Source organism: Rattus norvegicus, chromosome 4, assembly GCF_021556685.1.
Source record: "Rattus norvegicus strain SHRSP/BbbUtx chromosome 4, alternate assembly SHRSP_T2T, whole genome shotgun sequence".
Lineage (NCBI taxonomy): Eukaryota > Metazoa > Chordata > Mammalia > Rodentia > Muridae > Rattus > Rattus norvegicus.
In genome coordinates this window covers 68,901,845-68,924,327 of record NC_141537.1, presented here as the reverse complement: position 1 = coordinate 68,924,327, position 22,483 = coordinate 68,901,845, and the positions used below count along the sequence as shown (strand labels likewise).

Here is a 22,483-nt window from a genome sequence, read left to right as displayed (position 1 = left end):
CGCGCACATACACACACACTATGTGTACATGAGTGCAGGTCCTTGTGAGATCCAGAGGAGGGCTTGCAGCTAGGCTGTTGTGAGTGGCCCAATATGGGTGCCCAGAACCAAATTCAGGTCTTCTGCAAGAGCAGTACCTGCTAATTACTGAACCATTTCTTTAGCCCTGGTCTGAACTTTTGATCCTCCTGCCTCAGTCTCTTGAGCAGAAGAGATTACAAGCCTGTACCACCAAACCCTACACTTTTAAGTACAATAAGACAGGGTTTCATACAGACCTAGGCTGCCCTCAAATGCAGTAAGGAGCCAGGATGGCCTTGAACTTGTGGCCCTCCAGGCTCTCCTTTCTAGGTGCTGGGGTTAGTCTCATGCTACCATGCCTCCTTTATGCTTAAATTAATTTATTGATTTTCATTTATTTCTGCAGCATTGGAGATTGAACCTAGAACATTATACGTGCTCTAGCACTGAGCTACCCTAGCCCTCTATTTGTAGTTCTGAAGGAGGGGCTCCTCCATAGTAAGAAGGCATCAGCTGCTCTGGGACCACATCTTATGGGAGGCAACACAACACTGGTTTGCTAATAATGTAAGGACAATTTAATTTCAACGCAGGACTGACTTCTGTACAGGAGATATTTTGATGTTTTAAGAATTCTTGGTCAAACAGATTAACAGAGGGCAAGCCAGTTCTATCTGCCTCCTAGTTCCTAACCAAGAAGCAAGAAGGCATTGCTGGCTTCTAGGTCAAAAGGCCTTGCTCCTCAGGAAGAAGGCCTGGTTGTGTTGACTGTTGGAAAGCAGGCTGACTTTTCATTACAGGCCTTTCCCAATAGTACCTGGGCTGTTCCCAAATCTAGAATGTTCCAAATATCCTTTCTGCATATTCCTGCTCCCTACTTAACTACTGTCTTTGTACAACAGAGAAGCAAACTCCACTATAAAACTGCTGGGCATTGGGGAGGCAGAGACCAGTATGGGAAAAATCCATCCTAACCCTCTTCCTCCAGGGCCTGAAGTCCTCATTTCAATAGGAGTCCTTGAGGACAGTGGTGTCCCCTTTCCTGAGAGTCTGTGCTGCCCATCAGTAAGGCTCAGCCTTCGATGCTACCGGGGAGACACTGGCATCTGGATACCCTGGCTTGTGTGCTGGCCTCCCACACATGGTCAGCAAGTACAGTGAGTGCGCTCACTGGGGACATGGGCCACAAGAACTGGGCTGGAATCCTGGGGAAGACCTTGCTGGGCACTCTCCCCATATAGGTGCAGGCTGTTTCGGGCAATTAACTCCTTCGCCATGAGCACAAAGACTTCATCTATGTTCCTGGACTCTTTGGCGGATGTCTCCAAGACAGCCAGGAGGCCATACTTCTCAGCCAGTGTGCAGGCATCCTCAAACAGGACGTGGCGTTTCTCCCACAGGTCTGATTTGTTCCCTGCGGGTGAAAGATGTGTAAATGTAACACAAATGAGTAACAGAACCTGTCTTGATCCAAAGTAAACCCTCTTCCCTCTCCCCTTCCCTTGTTTGTCTCTGTACTTAATTTTATATTTTTTGGTTCTTTTTTTTTTTTCAGAGCTGGGGACCGAACCCAGGGCCTTGCGCTTCCTAGGCAAGCGCTCTACCACTGAGCTAAATCCCCAACCCTAATTTTATATTTTTTAAATTACATTTATTTCTTGTGTTGGAGCACGGTGCATTCTCATGCCAAAGCACATATGTGGAGGTCAGAGGACAACTTTCAAGAGTTATTTCTCTTGGGGGATTGAATTCAAGTCTTAAGCCTTAGTGGCAAGTGCCCTTATCACTTAGCCATCTTGCCCACCCCTTCCTGTGTTCTTTGAGACGGATCTCAAGTTGCCCCGGCTAGACTGGACCTTGTTATATGATCACAGTCCCTAAGGTGTTGGCTTAGGCCCTTCTACAGAACACCAAATGTACCAGACTTGAATCTGGCAAATCCTCAACTCTGAAATATCTGTCTCTAGCCACCATGCCCAGCCCTTTGACATTTTTTTTTTTTTTTTTTTTTTTTTCCGGAGCTGGGGACCGAACCCAGGGCCTTGCGCTTCCTAGGCAAGCGTTCTACCACTGAGCTAAATCCCCAACCCTCCCTTTGACATTTTAAAAAGAGAAATTCCATATGCTAAAGACCTTTATAAGGTAGACATCGGTATAATCTACCATGAGAAGTTGCCTCCTATACTCTTTACACTTCTTTTTATCAATGAATTTAGACCTCACTGATTCCGATAGAATGGTTGGCCAGTGAATCCGGTGGATCCTCCTGTTTCTCCTTCCCAAGCTCTAGGTTGCAGATGTGCGCCATAGCACCCGCCTTTGACCTTGGTTCTGATGATCTGAGCTGATGCCCTCAGGCTTCTGCCACAAGCACTGTGTTGACCGGACTATCTCCTCCCCCACCCCACCTTTTAAAGAGAGTTTCACGGTCTCTTACTCACGCTTCCCTTGACCTCCCGCCTTTCTGCCTCACCATCCAAAGACCTGGGATTACACGGCTGGCTCGCTCTCAGACTCTCAGGATCTCACAGTCCACTACCGAGGAAAGCAAGCTGAGCGCAGGCAGAGTTGGGTCAGGAAGATAACTGCTTGGAAAACCTCCTACCGATCAGCATGATGACCAAGTTGGCGGCTCCATATTTCTCTATCTCATGAATCCAGTGAGGGACAGACTCGAATGTGGACCGCCGCGTGAGGTCATAGGCAATAATGGCCGCGTGGGCGCTCCGGTAGTAGCTTTGGGTGATGGTACGGAAGCGCTCCTGGCCTGCAGTGTCCCACACCTGCATCTGCAGAAGGACGGAGGCCATGACAGGAGTTCTAGCAGCATGGACGTTCCTTCATTTAAGTCATCATACAAACATTTTCCCGTGGGCTGGCAAGATGGCTCAGTGGGTAAAGGCGCTACTGCCAAGTCTGATGGCCTGAGTTCAACCCCTGGCACCCCTACTGAAGGGAAAGCGCCAACTCTGGCAGGTTGTCCTCCTTTCACAAATACACGGTGGCAGATGTGCTAGCGCACACAGCAGACAAACGATATAAGATATAAGGTTTTTAGAAGAACAAACAAATTCCCGGGTCTTATTTCAACCCACTCAGGTTCAGTAGGGATGGGAAGGGCCAAAGTGTGCTCTCTGGTTTAGCGGTCACCCTAAGGTCTCTTCCACCGATGGAGGAGGTGCTTATTCCTGCATCTTCTCTTTTGACTGCTGACCTCAAACATCCCTTGGCCTAGATTTTCAGATATGTATTTCAAGTTTACCCATTGGGAAGAACTCTGGCAAAGGGGATGGCATAGGCTCAACTGCATTGGTTTTAAAGGATCACTCAGAATGTTCACATTCAGTAGCTTCCTTCAACAATACTTTCCAGGTTACTGTCTGAGACGTCAATCACATCAGCACCAACTCGCACCTTCCAATAAAGAAAAAATAGGGTTGGGGATTTAGCTCAGTGGTAGAGCGCTTGCCTAGCAAGCACAAGGCCCTGGGTTCGGTCCCCAGCTCCGAAAAAAAGAAAAAAAAAAGAAAGAAAAATAACTTAGAATCATTGTAGATGTATTTTGCATGCATGTGTGCGTGCATGCATGTGTGTATGTGCACTTGTACGCCTACACCATTTGTGTCCAAGGAGGCTAGAAGAAGGCATCAGATAGATACCCTGGAACTGGAGGTCAGACAGCCTGAAACTGGAGATTGTGAACTGAAATAGATTGTTGTAAACTGCCATGTGGGTATTGGCAATCAAACCTGGGTCCTTTACAAGAGAAACAAGTGCTGTTAACTACAGAGTGGTCTCTCCATCCCTGTGTATAAGTTTTTGTTTTTGTTTTGTTTTGTTTTGTTTTGTTTCTTTTTTTTTGGAGCTGGGGACCGAACCCAGGGCCTTGTGCTTCCTAGGCAAGCGCTCTACCACTGAGCTAAATCCCCAACCCCTGTTTTTGTTTTTTTTAAAAGATTTATATATATAAGTACACTGTAACTGTCTTCAGGCACACCAGAAGAGAGCATCAGATCTCATTACAGATGGTTGTGAGCCACCATGTAGTTGCTGGGAATTGAACTCAGGACCTCTGGAAGAACAGTCAGTGCTCTTAACCTCTGAGCCATCTCTCCAGCCCCCAAGTTTTCATTTTTAAGATAAAGCCTTATATGATCCAGACTGGCCTTGAACTCAGTAAACAGCTGAGGTTAGCCTAAAAGTCATGAAGCGCCTCTACCTCCCAAGCGCTGATATCCAAGGCATGAGTCTCTATGCTGGGCATTGCTCCCCTCCTATGTCAGACCATTTATGTAGATACTGATCTTTAGCAGGGTTGGTATCTGTAATCCTAGCTACTCATAAGGCCAGGACAAGAGGACCACAAGTTCAAAGCCTGCCTGTGCTACAAAGCAAGTTTAGTGCCAGCCTGATTTAGCCAGATACTGTCTCAAAAATAAAATATTTGAAAAAAAGGCTAAAATGTAACTCAGAGGTATGGTGTTTGTGTAACATGTACAAACCCCTAGTTACTGTAGTATCAGAAAAAAAAATCCTGTGTCTAAGCATTGGGGACTGTATGCCATGGTGTATGTGTGGAGGTCAGATGTGGACAGAATCTTTTGTGAACTGTATGGACACATCACCTATCAATAAAAAGCCCTATGGCCAATGAGCTGAGGCAGGAAATAGGAGGTGGGAGTTCCGGCAGAGATAGAGAACAATTCTGGAAGACTTAGGTCGGAGGGAGATTTGCCTTGGACTCTGCGGAAGACTGTCTCATGAAACTGAGGACCAGGTAACCAACGAGGAAGACACAGAATGATTTACACTTTAAACAGGGTACATAAGTGATGAGCTAGTCAGAGAGCAGAGCCAAGGCTATTGGCCTAGGCATTTATTAATAAATAGTTAGTCTCCGATTTGTTATTTCTGGGAACAAAGTGACTGGGTGGAAAGCCCACAGGTACAGGAAGTCAGCTTGTGTCTGGGTCATTGGGGTTGTCTTTACCTGTTGAGCCATCCTGCCAGCTCCTCTCCCCTTTTATCTGTGAAAGAAAAATTGTGAACATGCCACCAGACAGAAGAGACTAGGGAAAAATGAGTCTTCCTATACTAGGATTCAATAATTATTAAGATTTTCCTTTTTTGGGGCCAGGGATTTAGCTCAGTGATAGAGCACACTTACCTAGGAAGCACAAGGCCCTGGGTTCGGTCCCCAGCTCCGAAAAAAAGAACCAAAAAAAAAAAAAAAAGATTTTCCTTTTTGGGGGATTCCCTTGTGCTGTTCTTTGATAGCCAATCCCTTCAGCTGACTTGTATTAATACACAGTAGCTATTTTCTTAAACCCAGCCCTAAACCCAGACCAGCTGCTGTCTGCCCGTCACATTTGCTGTCATCCTCCTGCCTCTACCTTCTGAATTCTGGACTTACTTCTTCTCCAAGCTACAGAGAGATGTTCATTTACATAATCACAATGCCAGCTTCACGGCTAACAATTCCCTGGTGTCATCTAATAGCGAGACCATATTAAAAATTTTCCAATGATCCTAAAAATGCCTTCTTAAATGTTATTTATTGGGGGCTGGAGAGATGGCTCAGAGGTTAAGAGCACCCGACTGCTCTTCCAGAGGTCATGAGTTCAATTCCCAGCAACCACATGGTGGCTCACAACCATCTGTAAAGAGATCTGATGCCCTCTTCTGGTGTATCTGAAGACAGCTACAGTGTACTTATATATAATAAATGAATAAATCTTTAAAAAAAATGTTATTTATCTGTCTGTCTGTCTGTCTGTCTACCTATTTATTTAGAGGCAAAGTCTCTCTACATACAGCCCAGGCTGGCCTCACACTTGTGATCCTCCTGCTTCAGCCTCTTTAGTACTAGGATTACAGGGACACGGCAGCTTGCCCCACCGTCTTATAGTTCTCTGAGAGTAACGATGGGTGTTTATACTTATTATTTATTACATTTTATTTACGGGTTCTGTGTATATTTGCATGGTACACATGTGCTTGTGCTTCTCTGAAAGCAGCACAGTCAGCAAAGAAACGATCTAGGTGAGGTAAGGATGAAACTTGGCTCAGATCGACTCAGTTCACTGGTGCTGAGCCAAACTTCTGGAGTCTGACACCAGGTTGCTTATTTCAGCCAATATTTAAGCACAGCACAATTTTGGAAAAAAGTTTTCTTTTTCTTTTGAAAAAAGTTTATTTACAGTGTTCTGCCTGCATGTACACCTATATGCCAGAAGAGGGCGCCAAGACCCCACTCCAGATGGTTGTGAGACACCATGTGGTTGCTGGGAACTGAACTCAGGACCTCTGGAAGAGCAGTCAGTGCTCTTAACCACTGAGCCATTTCTCCAGCCCCTGGAAAAAAAGATGTTTTCTGATGACAATTAATTTAGTCCTGTGTGTGCAACAAAGCTTAAGACATGTTTACTTTGAGACTTTTTGCAAAGTACAAATTGGCTTCTTCCATAAAGGTGGGCCCTGTTGACTTACAAGCAGTGTTTAGGGTTTAGATTTAGGGTCTAGGGAGAATAATGAAGATAAACTGGCCTAAGATATCGTAGAAGTTGCCAGGCAGTGGTGGAACACTCCTTTAATCTCAGCACTCCGGAGGCAGAGGCAGGCAGATCTTTGAGTTCGATCTGGTCTACAGAGAAACCCTGCTGTGAAAATAAAATAAGATTAAAAAGTCACATAGGCCACTGTAAAGTAAAAGTGATGAATCTCATAAGGATGTGTTTAATGGCCTCAGAAGCAATGCTCAAGATTTAGGCGGAGAGGGTCTGGGATAAACAAACATAAATTCTGGGAGGATATGGGTGAAGTCTGGTTCCACAGAGAGCAAAGGGTCACCAAGTCGTCACCTATGTCTCTTCTTGGCATTCCAAGAGGAAGACAGGTAAACCTCTCTTTTAACTTTCCTGAATTCTCCATCTGAGTAGGGCCCAGACTAGGTAGCAAGCTGTCATGCTGGAACTGACCTTGTTCTTACAAATTGGTGAAGTGAGGTTTTTCCTGGTCTGTGGCCATTTTTTACATTTGGTCATTGTTTTTTTTTTTTTTTGTTTTTGTTTTTGTTTTTTGTTTTTGTTTTGTCTGTTTATTTTTGAGACATGGTCTCATACAGCTCTGGCTGGGGCTGGGCTTGAACTCATAGAAACTCAATGAGATCCAACTGCCTCTGCCTAAGGTGTGCACTGCTACACCTAGCTCTGATTATTTTTGAGACTGGGTTCTTATTATGTGGCCTAGCATGGCTTGGCACCCAATATGTGGCCCAGGTTGGCCTCAACCTTTTTGTCTGTCTTATGCTGGGATTATGGATAGGCACCATGAGGTAGTCGCTGGGCTTTTCTTAGACATTTATCCATGTTCTTTTCATATTAGAGAACCTAGCCCTTTCTCATGGTGCAAATATTTCCAGTTTGTGAATCCTCTTTTGGTCTTTTACCTTATTTTTGACTGTAGAACTTATGACCTTTAGGTAGACTTAGCAATATCATCTTTAAGGCTTCTGTGTTTATACTTAAAATGGGGCCTCTGGCTAACGAAAACGATGGAGCTACCCCTGGTCCCCCTCTCACCTTCACCTTCTTGCCATCTATCTCGAGGGAGCGCACTGTGAAGTCCACCCCAATGGTGTTCTGCTGTGACTCACTGTAGACCCCAGATTTGAAGTGCTGAACCACACACGTCTTCCCCACATTGGAGTCCCCAATAAGGATGACCTTGAACAAATAGTCCACGTTCTCGTCCACTGTTCTGGCTGCGCTGGAGAACTGCATGGCTCTGGCTTCCCAGAACAGACCTAGGGAGAAAAGAGCATTTAGTTTTTTTCTAGGGAGCACCAACCAGGCTTGGGCACTGAGGTCACCTTTACCTCCTTGCCGTAGAAGAAGAAAAGCTGTGGCAGTTGTGGCTTTCACGGGGCAAATATTCTCATGGGTGAACGATGCCAGGGACTGGTCAGCTGTAGGGAGATGCCCCATAAATCCACACCCCAGGTAAGGTGGACACGTAAGGCTGTTCTTCCATGGGAATAGCATGTAGTTGACTCTACCTGATTACAGAGCTGAGGAAGTCCCAGTCCTGAAGATGAGGTACCCAAAGAATGGGACAGTGGAGGCAATGCCTCCAGGAGTAACTTTCTAGCTGTCAGTCAGGTGGAAGACACACCCCAGCCACTAAAAGACTGCTTACCCAGTCAGCCCTTGACCAATGACAGGATCTGGCTGAGAAGATGCTCATGTCTGTGAGTATACATGGGTACAATGGCCAAAGAGGCTGGAGAGATTGGGTGCCTTGGAACCAGAGTGACAGGCAGTTAGGAGCTTGAAGTGGATGTTGGGAATTGAACTCAGGTGCTTTTACCCTCAGAGCCATCTCTCCAGCGCCCATGTGGTCTTTTTATTCTAGGTAGTACTCCATTCCTCTCATCCGGGAAATTAGAATTTTGAGGATATTCAAAATTAAAACTGTAATTAGAATGATTTGGCAAGGCCATGTGCGGTGACACCCAACTTTAACCCCAGCACTCAGCAATCAGAGGTAGGTGGATCTCTATGAGTTCAAGGCTAGCCTGGCATGCTTAGCAAGCTTCAGATCGCTAAGGCTACATAGTGAGACTCACGGTTGTGTGTGTGTGTTTTGACACACACTATGGGTGTGGGGGATTTGAGTATGGAAAAGAAAATAATGTATTAAAGGTTTCTATGATGATATTTGCCGAACTTTATCAGGGTTATATATCCCAGACCTGATACATATGTATGTGTGTGTCTATATCCACATATATACATTTATATTTATATATATTTAATTTATAGGGCTGGAGAAATGACTCAGGTTTGGTTCCTAGTACCCACATGGCATCTCACAATCATCTATAACTCCAGTTTTAGGGGATTCAGTGCCGTCTTCCAGCCTCTGTGGGCACTGTATGCATGCAGAACACAGGCATATATTCAGACAAAACACCCAGACACAAAAGATAAGATTAAATACACTAAAAAACATTTATTTTTATGTCAAATGTGTTCAAGGCAAATGGCAGCTGAGTATGACACATGAGGTTGACCTCTGGCTGCCACAGGCTGGAAGACGGCATTGAATCCCCTAAAACTGGAGTTATAGATGATTGTGAGATGCCATGTGGGTACTAGGAACCAAACCTGAGTCATTTCTCACAAACATGAACACACACATAAGAATTAAAACAATGGATACACATGTGCATGTTTCCCAGGAGAATCTGATGAGATTTGAGACCCATCACTCAATACATCAATCACCTGAAACTGCATCCCCGCTTTCAGCATCTTGTTTCAACACTCACCTGTGCTTCCATATCTTCAATATCAAGGAACTCCGTTTCTCTTCAATACAGTTGTGCACAGGGGCAGCCCTACACTCCATGAACTGAATGAAACCCGACTCCCGGGATTCCTATCTGCCAATCTCAGAACCCCCCTTGCTTTGCACCATGTTAAATTTCTGGTCCACATAACAACTCAGCAGATACTTGAAGCAGCAAGCGTATTCCTGTAAGGGCAGGCACTTAGGCATTTAAACTGTCCTTCACATATGTAGTTAGGTTTCTCCACCAAATATCTCATGAAACCAAAACACCCCCTTTCATGATTGAATTTGAGGTTGAGTAAATTGCTCTTACCTTATGACACCTTCATATCTCCCTCATTTATTTTTAGTTTTCTCTGATGTCATGGAAAAACCTCACGTCTATATTGACAGATATATAAAAATTCATACAAATGCGCATGTCTATTTTGGCAGACAAATAAAAACGCACACAAACATCCTGTCTGTATGTAAAAACCAAAGACTTTAAGGAGGCAAGGAATGGTCTAGTACCGTTTGGATGCCCCTGAGATCGCACGGAAAACTAATCCAGCTGAGGTGAGTTACAGTCAAACCACTTTTTTTTTTCTTCCGCGTCTTTTCAGTCTTTTCAACTGAAGAAAGCCATTCTACTTCCGGTATCTTATCACGGTAACTTGAGCTGAAACCTTGTTTCCAAGTCCCCTTTCTGTTTTTTCTCTTCAAAGTGCCCGGGGTTCCACAAAAGTCCCCTTTAAGCTAGCATATAAATCCTGCAAGGAGAAACCAGCAGAGTCCTCCCACACAAAACCATCCCACAAACCCGGCACCCTTCACCTCTTGCGTCCACCTGTTGCTTACCTGGGCACTCTCCCACCTCGCTGGTGAGCAGGTAGTTTTTGCTTTTTCTTCTGGTTTTCTCTGCAGCCCTCCGCCGTCCCCTTCTTCCTCTTGCACGGTGGGAACTGAAGTTCCGGCGGCGTCAGGTTTGGTGGCCAGAGAAAGCGAAAGGGAAACAGGGCAATGCCTCCCTCCCACCTGCAAGGAGCCTGAAGTCCAAGGCGAGGTGCTGGCTAGCCCTGGGCCCAGCGCACACAGCTAGTTTTCCTGCCAGGATTCATCACATAAGGAGAAAGCGCAAAGAATTGCCTTTCGCTCAGCTGACGACTGCTAAGCTACCCTGTTCCTCCTTTTGCTCCGCATCCTTCACCGCACATCCTGCCCGATACGCTTGTTTGGCTGGGCCGAGAGGCTGTTAACTGAGATGACAGCGGCTTAGAGGAGGATACTGATCTGGGTCTTGAGTGACTTGTTTTGAGAAGTCCCTGGAAAAAAGGTGGTGCTCAAGCAACTGGAAAAAGTAAAGCCATGTTCCACAAGGTGTCTCTCTAGGTAAAGGTGCTTGCTGCCAAGCTCGAAGATGTGAATTCTAGCTCGAAGATCTGAATTCTAGCTCCAGGACCCAACGAGTGGCAAGTTGTTCTCTGACTACAATACATGCACGAAGACATGTACACATGCCAAATAGATAAAAGTAAAATTAAAAAAAAAAAAACAAAACGAAATAACAAAAACCCCAAACCAACCAAACAAAAAGGCCCCGAATTAAAAGAGTTTAGAGCAGTTGGGGATTTATATTAATGGTAGAATATTTGCCTAGAAAGTGCAAAGCCCTAGGTTCTGTTTCCAGCACCAAAATAAAATAGTACATAAAATAAAACTGCTTTACTGCATGTGGGGGTGTGGGGAGGGAGTGTTCCTTAAAAGTTTTACCTTGTGGGGTTGGGGATTTAACTCAGTGGTAGAACGCTTGCCTAGCAAGCGCAAGGCCCTGGGTTCAGTCCCCAGCTCTGAAAAAAAGAAAAAAAAAAGTTTTACCTCGAAGCAGAGGCTAATCTTTAAGTGTGAGAGAACCTAGAACCAGTTCGTCCTTCACACTGGCATTAAGAGCAAAGATCTGAGGTAAATTTCCTATTCCCACCAAAAGAGTCCATTAATTCTACACTGTATTAATTAGTCCCCTTCAGAGCGACGGCTCAGTGGCTAAGGACGCTTACTGCTTGCTCTTCTAGGGGGCTCGAATTCAGTTCTCAGCGTTCATGAGATAGGAGACAGCTAGCTGTCCCTCGTTCGAGAACATGGTGTCTGTGATACCTTCAAGTAATCTCTAGGTTGTGACTCACCTTACCCCAAGCCCCACCCACCCAATGGCTTTTCAGGAATATCTCTTTTGAGCAAGGTAACCCAAAACTGGATTTGTTTCTCACTCTATCCAGAGAAAATGACACTGTCGCATGCTGCTGATGGCTGCGGCTTTCAGAGCCACTGTCACATGTGTAACTTGGAAACTGGTTGTAGGTCAAGAATCCACCACAAGGGCTGGAGAGATGGCTCAGTGGTTAAGAGCACTGACTGCTCTTCCAGAGGTACTGAGTTCAAATCCCAGCAACCACATGGTGGCTCACAACCATCTGTAATAAGATCTGATGCCCTCTTCTGGTGTATCTGAAAACAGCTACAGTGTACTCATATGCATAAAATAAATAAATAAATCTTTAAAAAAAAAAAAAAAGAATCCACCACAAATGTGTGGGCTGGGGCAGGAAATGTCATTGTCAGAGAGGGGAGCAGTAAATGTCTTCTTTCTCTGTTTTGGTGATGATTACTGTTTAAGTCAACGGTCTCAGACCCAGCCCACACACTGGGAGAGCACTTAGACGTGGAAATTAAATGTTAAATAGCCCGCCAGATGCCTTTCTACTTTTTTTTTTTTTTTTTTTGTTCTTTTTTTCGGAGCTGGGGACTGAACCCAGGGCCTTGCGCTTCCTAAGCAAGTGCTCTACCACTGAGCTAAATCCCCAACCCCATTTTTTTTTCAATCTAATTAATTCTTATATTTTTGGTTGTGAGCCTAGCCTTTAACAGCTGAGCTATCTCTCCAGTCCAATTAATTAACTCTTAGTTATGCGAATGAGGGTGTCTCTCCGTGTGTGCACGCCATGCTCAGGTGTCCAAGGAGACCAGAAAAAGGCATGGGACCCTTTGGAACCAGAGGTATGGCAGCTTGTGAGCTGACTAATACGGGTGCTGGGGACAGAATTGAGGTTCTCTAGAAGAACGGCGATGGCTCTTAACCACTGATACATCTCCCCAGCACCTTCGGCTCCTCTTCTACTTCATCTTAAATCCACAAGTGGAAAACTGAAGTACTTACAATCTGGAAATCTACTTACTAGTGTTTTTTCTTTTTGCCCACATCTTCTACCTGAGATGCTTCCCTTGGCAAGCTAAGTGGATGTGTCCCTCCCTTACCTGTGTCCCTCCCTTACCTGACTCTCCCTCCTTTTTTTTTTTTTTTTCTTTTCTCTTACAGTGTTAGGTGTTCTGCTTGCACATAGGTCTGTGCACCATGTGCACACCTGGTGCTGGAGGAGGTCAGACAAAGGCGTCAAATCCCCTGGAGTTACAGATGGTTGTGAGGTACTATGTGTGCTGGGGATTTAGTTCAGGTTGTCTGGAAGAGCAGCCAGCTCTCCAGCCCCTCATTATGGTGTGCACCCTAAGCTGTAAAACAAATAAACACACTGAGGTCTCCGTGTTAGGGTCTGGGGCTGCTGAGCTGCTTTTAGGTGACCCTAAGGCTTTCTGCATTAGCTCATTACTCCAGCTTCTCCTCTGCTGAGGAATCTTGGGTCTATGGCTGTGGCTTGAGCTTTCCTAACCAGAACCCTCAGGGTCTTAGTAAAGTTTGGCTAAAAGTTGGTATGCAAGTCAAGAGAAGTTTAGTGGACGTCACCAATGCCTATGATTAACTGTGAAATGAACCCAGATCCAGGAGTGCCCCAGAAAACAACGCTTATCATGTTTGACCACATGGAGGTGTTTCTGGAGTCTGCTTACATGCATGCTTTGTGTTTATCACGACTTTTGGAATCTTGCTCTGAGGGTTGTTATGTATTTTTGCATGTCTGTCTGAGAGTATGCTATCTGCGTGCAGCGTTCACAGAGGCCACGAGAGGGCGTCAGGTCCTCTGGAGCTAGAGTTGTGTTTGTGAGCTACCACGGAACCAAATCTAACTCTCCTGGAAGAGCAGCCACTGCTCTTAATGCTGTTAACTGCTGAGCCATCTCTCCAGTCCCAATTTAAAAAAAAATGCACGTATGTATGTATGTATGTATGTATGTATGTATGTATGTATTTAATAGTATCTGCAGCTACACTGCTGGGATCTTAATATGACTTATTTTGATGTAATGGCAATGTGGTGTAGAGGTGCGAATACAGACAGGTGAATGAATGTTCCTACTTATATGGACAACTACATTTAATTAGACAAGAATCTAAAACAGAATAAAGCCTCCTCTTGAAAAAATGCTCAACCTATCGGTTTTTCTCAAATTATATCTCTCATTCGGTTGTTCTCAGCTAATTTTTCAAGGCCTAGTCTCTTCCTGCAGTTCAGTTAAACCCCACCAGTGGATTTCGCAACTCTCAGGTAAAGCGGCACTGGCGGACTACAGCTCCCGGCATGCACCTGTGCGCGAGGTCACGTGAGCCTCCGGAAACTCTGGCCACATCCCTCTGGGTGAGGTGGCGGCGGGGGCGGCCGGAGCCGAGTCTAGCGGAGCGGGTACTTCTGCGGGTCTCAGGTGCGAGCCTGCGTGCACTCCGGTGTTCCGGGTCCTGGCGGGGTTGGGCGCGCGGTGGGCTTCGGGCGTGGGAAGCGCGGGCAGCTGGTGGGTGTGGCGGCTCGGGCGCTGCTGGCAGCTGGCCCCTACAAGACTCGGACCCGGACCCACCGGAGCGCCTGGTGTTGCCGCTGTGCGGTCCTGAGGCTGTGTGCACCGCAGGGGGAGGAGGACACTAGAGAGGGAAGGTGGCCCCAGCCCAGCCCACGCAGACCTCCCGGGTTGGGGGCACTTGTTCCCCTCGGCCTACGGATCTTGGATCATGGGACATTTGAACGGAAGAAAATGAAACCCAAGGAAAGGATTCATGGTCTAGCAAGAGGAGGGCCACGTTTCAGGTAGGGTGGGAGGCTTTTGTATAGGATGCTCCGAGGTCAGAGAGGGAGAACGGACTTCGTGGAGAAACTAGGGTTTTGTTTTCCAGTAACTACCACGACCTCAGTTAAGGAATTTGGCTCTGCTTCTGTTTCGAGTGTCAGACTTTGGTTGTTCTTATTTGCAGAGTGTGGCCTGTTCTTAATTTTGATAAGACAATGGGGATGTGTCCATTTTTAACATTTTCTGCAATATGTTAAGCGATGCCGTGATAATTTACTGAAGTGTTTAGAGGATGCATAGTTACCAGGACGAGCCTCTTTGACCATTGCTTGGTGTCTTCACACACATTTTTGTTTACGAAGCAATCGCTGATGAAGAGAACATCTTGATAGTTGTATTATTTCTTTGCCATTTGCCAGATGTTTCCTGTAAAACAGACTCTACCCTAAAATCCCAGTAAGTCGTTTCATTTAATCCTTAAGTGAAGAGGAAATCGACCCTCAAAGAAGTGAAGTAAATAGACTTGAACTTTAGGGTCAGAGCTCTCAGTGTTTCAGGGGCAGTTCAGTATTCATTGTTTAAAGTTCGGGACGAGTGCCTGATCATCGGTGAGACTGACAGCCGTTGCAGTGATCGCTGGCACGGTTAGTGCTTTGTCTGGAGGATGGAGGAGAAAGTAGTTGTCTTTGAAACATGCCCCAGAATAGAAAATAGGGAGAAGTTGGCTTTAGGAACCCTGGTATAAATGGATGTGGTTTTAGGAACCCTGAAACAGTAGCTAAGTCCTTAACATCTGTGGTAATGAGGCAGTTTTAAGAGAGAGAGAGAGTGTGTGTGTGTGTGTGTGTGTGTGTGTGTGTGTGTGTGTGTGTTGACCAGTGTCAAATAGTCCAGGTAATCACCATCTCCCTGTGTAACTGAAGCTGTCTTTGACCTTCTAATATTTCTGTCTCTGGAGTGCTAGGGTAAATAGTGTGCACCACCCTGGCAGGTGACATGGGTGCAGGTCAAGCACTCTACCACTGAAATACACCATACTTTTAAGGCAGGCTCTCAAATGAATGTGTACTTTGCTTGTTTGGAAGACAAGGTCTAGCTCTGTCATCCAGGCTGGCCTCATACTTGGACTCTCCCTCCTGCTGGGATTATAGGAGTGTGCACCTGGGAAGGCTTGAGCTTTGAAAAGAGAAAGGATGTATAATGTGCCAGTAAATAGCTTCTAAGTTAGATGACGAGAGATCAGAAAGATACTGTGTAAGTGTGAGCATTGGCACACAGTGATAGCATATACAGAACTGTAAAAGGACCCAGCTCACCAATCCGTCTAGAGCTTGCCTACAGACCAGCCAGTGCTCTGAGTACACATAATCTTTTTACTTCGCACATGTAAGAATCAAATCCTTGGGAGCCAGATGATTGCCACATCCGTACATTTGAGGATGTTAGGGAACCACATTTGTTTATAAGTTGGACTTTTCCCATCCTAAACTACATACCAGTGAGATTAAGCTGTGGTAATTCTAATTATCATGTGTTACGCAGCCCAAGGCGCTTTTTTCTTTTAGCTTTTCCACGTGTACATATGAGAAATATCCAGAGAGCTGACTGATTATATTTGCAAAGTACCTATCAGGGTCCTGGTGCCCTATAGGCACTCAACTAAAGAAGTCACTGACAAAGTTTCGTGTTGTTGTTGTTGTTGTTGTTGTTGTTGTTGTTGTTGTTATTGTTGTTGTGTTTTGGAATCTGTTTAAATGCTCTGGTAAGCCCTGGGAACACAGCTGTGGATTTAGGACAGAGAGACACTGTTTTGATTTTTTTGTTTGTTTGTTTTTAAATGGAGTTTATAGATAAACAGTAAACATGCAAATTGTTAAAGACACAGAAACAGGGAATAGAAATTATTTATTTATTTATTGAACCCAGGCCTCGCATGTGTATGCGAGGCAAGTGCTCTCTCCCTGGGTGTTCAGTCTTCCTCCATCTACCTCATAAGTGGGTCGGTGTGGCTCAGAATCCGGTTAATGGGAGCATTTTGTCTGTCTGCCTGCCTGCCTGCCTGCCTGCCTGCCTGCCTGCCTGCCTGGCTGCCTGCCTGTCTGTCTGTCTGTCTGTCTGTCTGTCTGTCTAAGAAAGGGCCTTACTGTGAAGTCTTGACAGGCCTAGAACTTGCTTTGTAGCGCAGGCTGACCTCGTCAAACACACTCAGTTCTGCTCACTCTTGTGGGATTGAAGACATTCATTACCACACACCTGGCCGCAAGAGGAACTATTTTTGATGAGTTGTCTGGGCAGCCGCTTAGGGAGGTGACATCTGAGACATGAGCCAAGAAAGGGAGGAACAAGCTATTGCAAAGAACCAAGAGTAAAGCACAAAGGCCTAGAGGAGATGGCTTGCTGGGTTCAGGGATTGGAGATAGGGGTAGGTACAGGGAGGGTGGAGAGGGAAGGGGACAAGTGGACAGAGAGTAGATTATGGCCTGACAAAGGATGGGGAACTCAGGGTGGGACTGGTAAAATAGACAGTTTGTTCACGTAATGGGAACTGCACATGCCTAGAAGCAGCGGGTTGGTAGGTGCTGAGGAAATAGACTGCCTCTGAAGAAACAGAGGTGGGTGAATCAGCACACTGCCCCAGCGAAGAAGAGAAAGTACCGAATTGTGTTCTGTGCTTGGAGGGTTAGCTGAAGAGGCTCTGCCTCATGCGAAAGCAGAGGTGCAGAATCTGCAAGACAGGACAGGAACTGCTCAGACAAGGTACTTGGAGACAAAGGGAGGCTTTGTCTCCACTGTCTACTGTTTTATACCTTTTGATCTTCTGTGCGGTTTGCACATGAGGTGCCGTCCTGCAAAGTTCATCTGTGGGCATCATGGTCACCAGGTGGCAGTGCTGTTGTGTGTGATTGGATCACTAGGATGCTAAGTTCTTCAGTAGGCTAAGCTACTGATGAGTTCATACCCGTCAGACTGATGGGAGGTCACGGGGTCTGCTGCTTGTTGCTCCCTTTGCTTCCTTGGCTGCCATGAGGTGAGCATCCCCCTCCCCCAGCCCCCTACCCCCATGTCCTTTCATCCTGAAGTTCTGCCTTGTCATAAGTCCAGAGTCAGTTGAACCAAACAAATATGGACTGATATCTCTGAAACTGTGAGCCAATATATGTCCTTCTCTTAAGTCTTTCCCATCAGGTATTTGTCACATGATGGGACAGCTAACACTGCCTGGATTGTTTATTACCAACCCTCAACCTTTCCAGCTCAGTCATCTACTCAGGCAGACCCCTACCAGCCCCAGCCGTTCCTTATCCCTTACTCATACTCCTCTCCTTCAGGGCACTAAGTCAGACAGGGGGAGAAGGCTCTACAAAGAGTTTGACCTTTTAATCTTATCTCTTGAAAAACCATCACAGCTTTTAAACCATTTGATTTATCACCCATCTTTTTTTGGGGGGGGGGTGTCACTAGGTCAGCATTCTACCATTATGTAGGGTCCAATCCCTTGATATATGTTTTGGGGATAGAGTCTTTTTCTGTGTAGCTCAGGCTGACCTTAAAAATCAGTAATCTTGCCTCAGTTTCCTGAGTGCTGCGTTTATATGTGTGCCGCTCTGCCTGATGTACTTTTGCTAAAGTGTGAGGAATTATTTGTGGGTGGGGTCATATGGGGAGAAAAATCCTGTTATAGCTGACAGGTGGTAGATCAGGGAAGGTCATTTTAGGGTGGTTGCAGGGAGACACAGTAAAAAGGTATTTAGTAATGGGCTGGATATGGGAGCTCAGAGAAAGGGGAAAATAATGAATCCTATTCATTCCTTTGTTCACAGGAGGGATGGTGGTGCTATTTCTGAGGTGGGGAATCCTGGGAAATCCCAGGGGAGGGATAGATTTGGAGCAAATGGATCCCAGTTTGGATCTGTGGAGGGCCAATCGTGCAGTTAGTTGGTTAGTGGCATAAACCTGGGAGGCATTGGTGTAAAGGCACAGGCCCGGGCGACAGAGCAGGAAAAGGTACTGGAGTTTAGAAAGGGAAGAGAGAAAGCTCTGCCTCACAGGCTGAGAAGGAGAAGCTGTTAGGGAAGTATGGGAGGCTTGCCGGGCAGTGGTGCTTGCCCTTTGAGGTTTGCGGTTTGAATCTGAAGTCAGCCTGCTTGTGTGATTTTCCTCTGACAGAACTCAGCTGTGAGGATATAGGGAAGGAAGCGGGCCAGCCCTGAGAAGAAGAGACTCATTGGGGAGATGGCATGTAATCTGGTAAGGAAGTGTGGGTAAGGGAGGAGCCTGGCTGGGCGAAATGCGTGTTGGAGCTGACTAACTCAAGCACTCTAGAAGGCAAGGGCGTTTAGAATGCCTGTGGGAGCCGATGCCGGGCCTGAGTTTCACCCATGAAGGCTTCTTGGGGACACAGGGAAAGGGCAAGTGAAGAAGGCCTGACTACAGAAGGGTCTTAAGGGGACTCTTTCCTCTTCCAGTTGCCTGCTCAAAACCTCTGAAAGCAAAGGGGAAGGGCCTGTGGAACAGGAGCTGTCCAGTGTGGAGGGCTGGTTGTGGTAGTGGGTACCACAACCCAAGGGTAGTGTAGCAAGAGCTTCGGAGGAAAATGGGTGAGAGCTGCCCTGGGGACAAGGTAGGCAGGGCCCCTTGATTTTTGAAGCAGGTAAGCTGTGATAGGGGTGGTGGCTTCTTGAGAGGCACAGAGACAGAGACAGTCAGGTGTTGGTAAGGATGTGGATTAGTTAGCTTGCTCTCTGGGTTCCCAGGAAGCCTGGTGGGAGGGTGGGCTAGACAGTGGTGCAGACTGTGCAGGAGTGTTGGGTCTGTTAGATGGTTTCTCTCCTACCAGCTTCTTTTTCATTGTCTGTGGACTTTGATCCAAGTGTTATCAATTCAGAACATTTCCAATGAAAACATATTTATTCACTATTTATGTATTTACCTATGTATGCATGTATGGTGTGTGTGTGTGTGTGTATGTATGTATGTATGTATGTATGTATGTATTATGTATTTAGATAGGCACCTGCCCTAGTCTCCCAAGTACTGGCATTACAGTACTGCCTCACCATCTCCTGCACAAGAAACTTTTAAAGGCTTGCTAAATTTGGGTTGGAATAAACTGTAAATATCTCTATAGAAATGAAATAGTGGGTCACCCGTATAACCTCAGCACTCTGGGAGAGCAGCTGAGGCAGAATTGCTTCAAGTTCTAGACCAGCCTGGGCAACACAGTGAGACAATGTTTAAAAATAAAGAAATTAGAAGTTTAGGAGTAACAATGTAACAATTTAGGGAACTATTAAATCCCAAAGCAGCATAGTATAGGGAGACACCATCTCCAGATGTGTGGCAGAGTAAAGGCATCTTGTATCAGCATTCATAGTGTACTTTTGTTCTTTTCTGCAGAATGTGTGCGCGCGCGCTCGCACACACACACACACACACACACACACACACACACACACACACACACACAGCTGGTGCTTTCTTTTTGCCTTGCATGAGTTATCAGATTGCTATCTTTGTTATAGGTGTCTTTCCCTGCTGAACCATCTTGCTGCTCACCTTTATAAGTTAACTTTCTTTGTGTGTGTATGTGTTGGGGCTGGGGTGTGCCACAGCATGCATGTTGAAGTTAGAGGACAGCTTTGAGAGGTTGGTGCTCCCCTTCATCTTTTTTTTTTTTTTTTGGTTCTTTTTTTCGGAGCTGGGGACGGAACCCAGGGCCTTGCGCTTCCTAGGTAAGTGCTCTAACCACTGAGCTAAATCCCCAGCCCCACTCCCCTTCATCTTTATGAGAGTTTCAGGGATGGAATTCAAGTTACGAGGCTAGTTCAGCCAGTGCCCCTGCCTGCTGAGATGTCTTGCTGGCCCCATACACACACACACACACACACACACACACACACGCACGCATGCACGCACACACGCATGCATGCACACACCCACACACACACGTATTTACACACATATATATGCATATGTGCTTCCTGAGTTTTGAGATCAAAGTGTAGCCCACCAGCAGGAGCTAATAGCTCTTGCCAAGACCTTTTTATTGTTTTCAATTTTTGAGATAGGGTCTGTCTGTACAGCATTGGCTGTCCTGGAACTCACTCTATAGGCTAGTGCTGGCCTTGAACTCACAAAAATCCATCCGCCTCTGCCTCCTAACTGCTGGGATTAAGAGTGGGTGTGTCACAACCTGGCCTGTGACTGTCTGACTGACTTCCTTTCTCTCTCTCTCCTCCCTCATCCCAGCCCCTCTTAATTTCAAAACAAGTTTCTTTGTGTATCCCTGGCTATCCTGGTACTGGCTTTGTAGACCAGGCTGGCCTGGAACTCAGAGATCCACCTGCCTCTGCCTCCCAAGTGCTGGGATTAAAGACCTGTGTGCCTCCACTTGGCCCAAGGCCTTACTTTTAACATTTTATTTTATTAGTATTATTTTTACTTTTAAGGTATCAGTGTAGAAAGTTGAGGGTTATTGCTCAAAGGATACATTTCCTTCAGAAAGAAGGACCAAGTTCAAGATCCTATTGTATGTATAGTATGGTAACTGGTGTAAAAACAATGTGTCTTGTAGATTTTAAGTGTTTCCCTTTGCAGAAAGTGATAGCTGGTAAGGCAGTGCATCTGTTAACTCCCTTGATGGACCCATTCCACTGGTATACACACTCCAAAACATACTGCATATGACAAATATACACTGCATTTTGTGGTTTAAAAATAGGAAAAGCCAGTGCTTGCTTTGATGTCCTGGGTTAGAGCCCATAATGAATGGTAAGAGGACATTGGTGGGACAGTAATGGGACAACTCCCAAAAGTGACCTCCATGGTGTATCTTAGCATACATACTCAGATTCTCACGCTCACACACAATAAGTAAATACATACATAAATAATAAGAAAAGCCAATTCTGGGGTTGGGAATTTGGCTCAGTGGTAGAGCGCTTGACTAGGAAGCGCAAGGTCCTGGGTTCAGTCCCCAGCCCCCGGGGGGGGGGGGGAGCCAATTCTTAGCACCATCAACTATTACATGATAGTTATGTGTTCAGTATTCACACTGAGAAAATACTAAAGTTACTATGACTTCAGAAACAGAAATTTGACTTTAGGGGTTGGGGATTTAGCTCAGTGGTAGAGCGCTTGCCTAGGAAGCGCAAGGCCCTGGGTTCGGTCCCCAGCTCTGAAAAAAAGAAAAAAAAAAGAAATTTGACTTTAATAAGTGGAATGTGATTGTACTTATGATCCTAGTATTTAGGGGGCTAAGGCAGGAGGATTGCAACAGGTTGGAGGACATCTTGAACTACATAGTGAGTTTGAGGCTAGCCTAAGACATGTCCTTATAAATATTTTTAAAATTTTTGTTTTATGTGTATGCGTGTTTTGCCTGCATGAACCTAATACCTGCAAAGGTCAGAAGAGGGCGTCAGACTCCCTGGAGCTGGAGTACGGAGGGCTGTGAGCCACCAGTGGGTGCTAGTGCTCTCCACTGCTGAACCATCTCTGCAGGATGTGTCCTTAGGGGAAAGTCAGCAAGCTGGACATGTGGTGGACAGCTTTAGTTACAGCACGTGGGGGGCAGAGGCAGGTGTATTTCTTAAACAATAGCTCAGTGGTAAAGTATTTGTCTAGACTTCCGATGGGTTATGGTGGTGCACACCTATAATCCTAGCACTCTTGGGTGATGGAAGGAAGCCAGATAATCAGGTCATCCTTGACTATGTAGAGAGTTCAAGGCCGGCTTAGGTAGGATAACCAGACCCTGCCTGATTAGGAAAAGAAGGAGAAGGAAGGAAATACATAAATAAAATAGAGAAAAAAAAATTGGGTTTTATTCATCGTAACAGAACTGGCTAAATTTGAAAAACACTAGGCATGAACAGTGTGTGTGTTCAGAGTGTTGGATCTGTTGAAAGCAGGGTATACTGACATCCAGACTTGGCAGAAACTCCTGTGCTCAAGGGCCCCTCGTTCACATCTGGTTGGAAGCTGTGTCTGGGCTGTGAGGGATATATGTGCACAGTGTACTTTTTAATTATTCTAATTACATAGGACCAAATACTATAATAGTATTCATTTCAAATGGCAGTCTGCCAACAGCAGGTGACTATTTAAAACTCTTTCCCCA

The 22,483-nt window shown here is 45.7% G+C and overlaps 2 protein-coding genes across 16 annotated transcripts in view; one reads left to right on the top strand and one right to left on the bottom strand.

The window, feature by feature from the left end:
• Positions 1-576: 576 nt before the first annotated feature.
• On the bottom strand, positions 577-10,308 carry Rab19 (RAB19, member RAS oncogene family). 2 transcript variants are annotated; one of them, NM_001024326.1, is made up of 4 exons: positions 10,216-10,308; positions 7,602-7,825; positions 2,627-2,810; positions 577-1,435 (listed from the first exon to the last, which is right to left on the bottom strand). In NM_001024326.1, exons 2-4 carry the CDS (start codon positions 7,800-7,802, stop codon positions 1,167-1,169), a joined length of 654 nt encoding a protein of 217 aa, NP_001019497.1. In that variant the 5' UTR covers positions 7,803-7,825; positions 10,216-10,308; the 3' UTR covers positions 577-1,166. The 2 variants fall into 2 exon arrangements, with proteins under 2 accessions (NP_001019497.1, XP_087514800.1); XM_087658674.1 differs by lacking the exons at positions 7,602-7,825; positions 10,216-10,308 and adding an exon at positions 5,012-5,048 and having other exon boundaries at positions 2,627-3,435.
• A 3,595-nt stretch (positions 10,309-13,903) lies between these two features.
• Slc37a3 (solute carrier family 37, member 3) overlaps positions 13,904-22,483 on the top strand; it is a 45,705-nt gene continuing 37,125 nt past the window's right edge. For 7 of the 14 annotated variants that reach the window (XM_087657302.1, XM_087657293.1, XM_087657301.1 and 4 more), the window contains exon 1: positions 13,929-14,004. The gene's annotated coding sequence lies outside the window, so the exon portion shown is untranslated. 14 annotated transcript variants of the gene reach the window in all.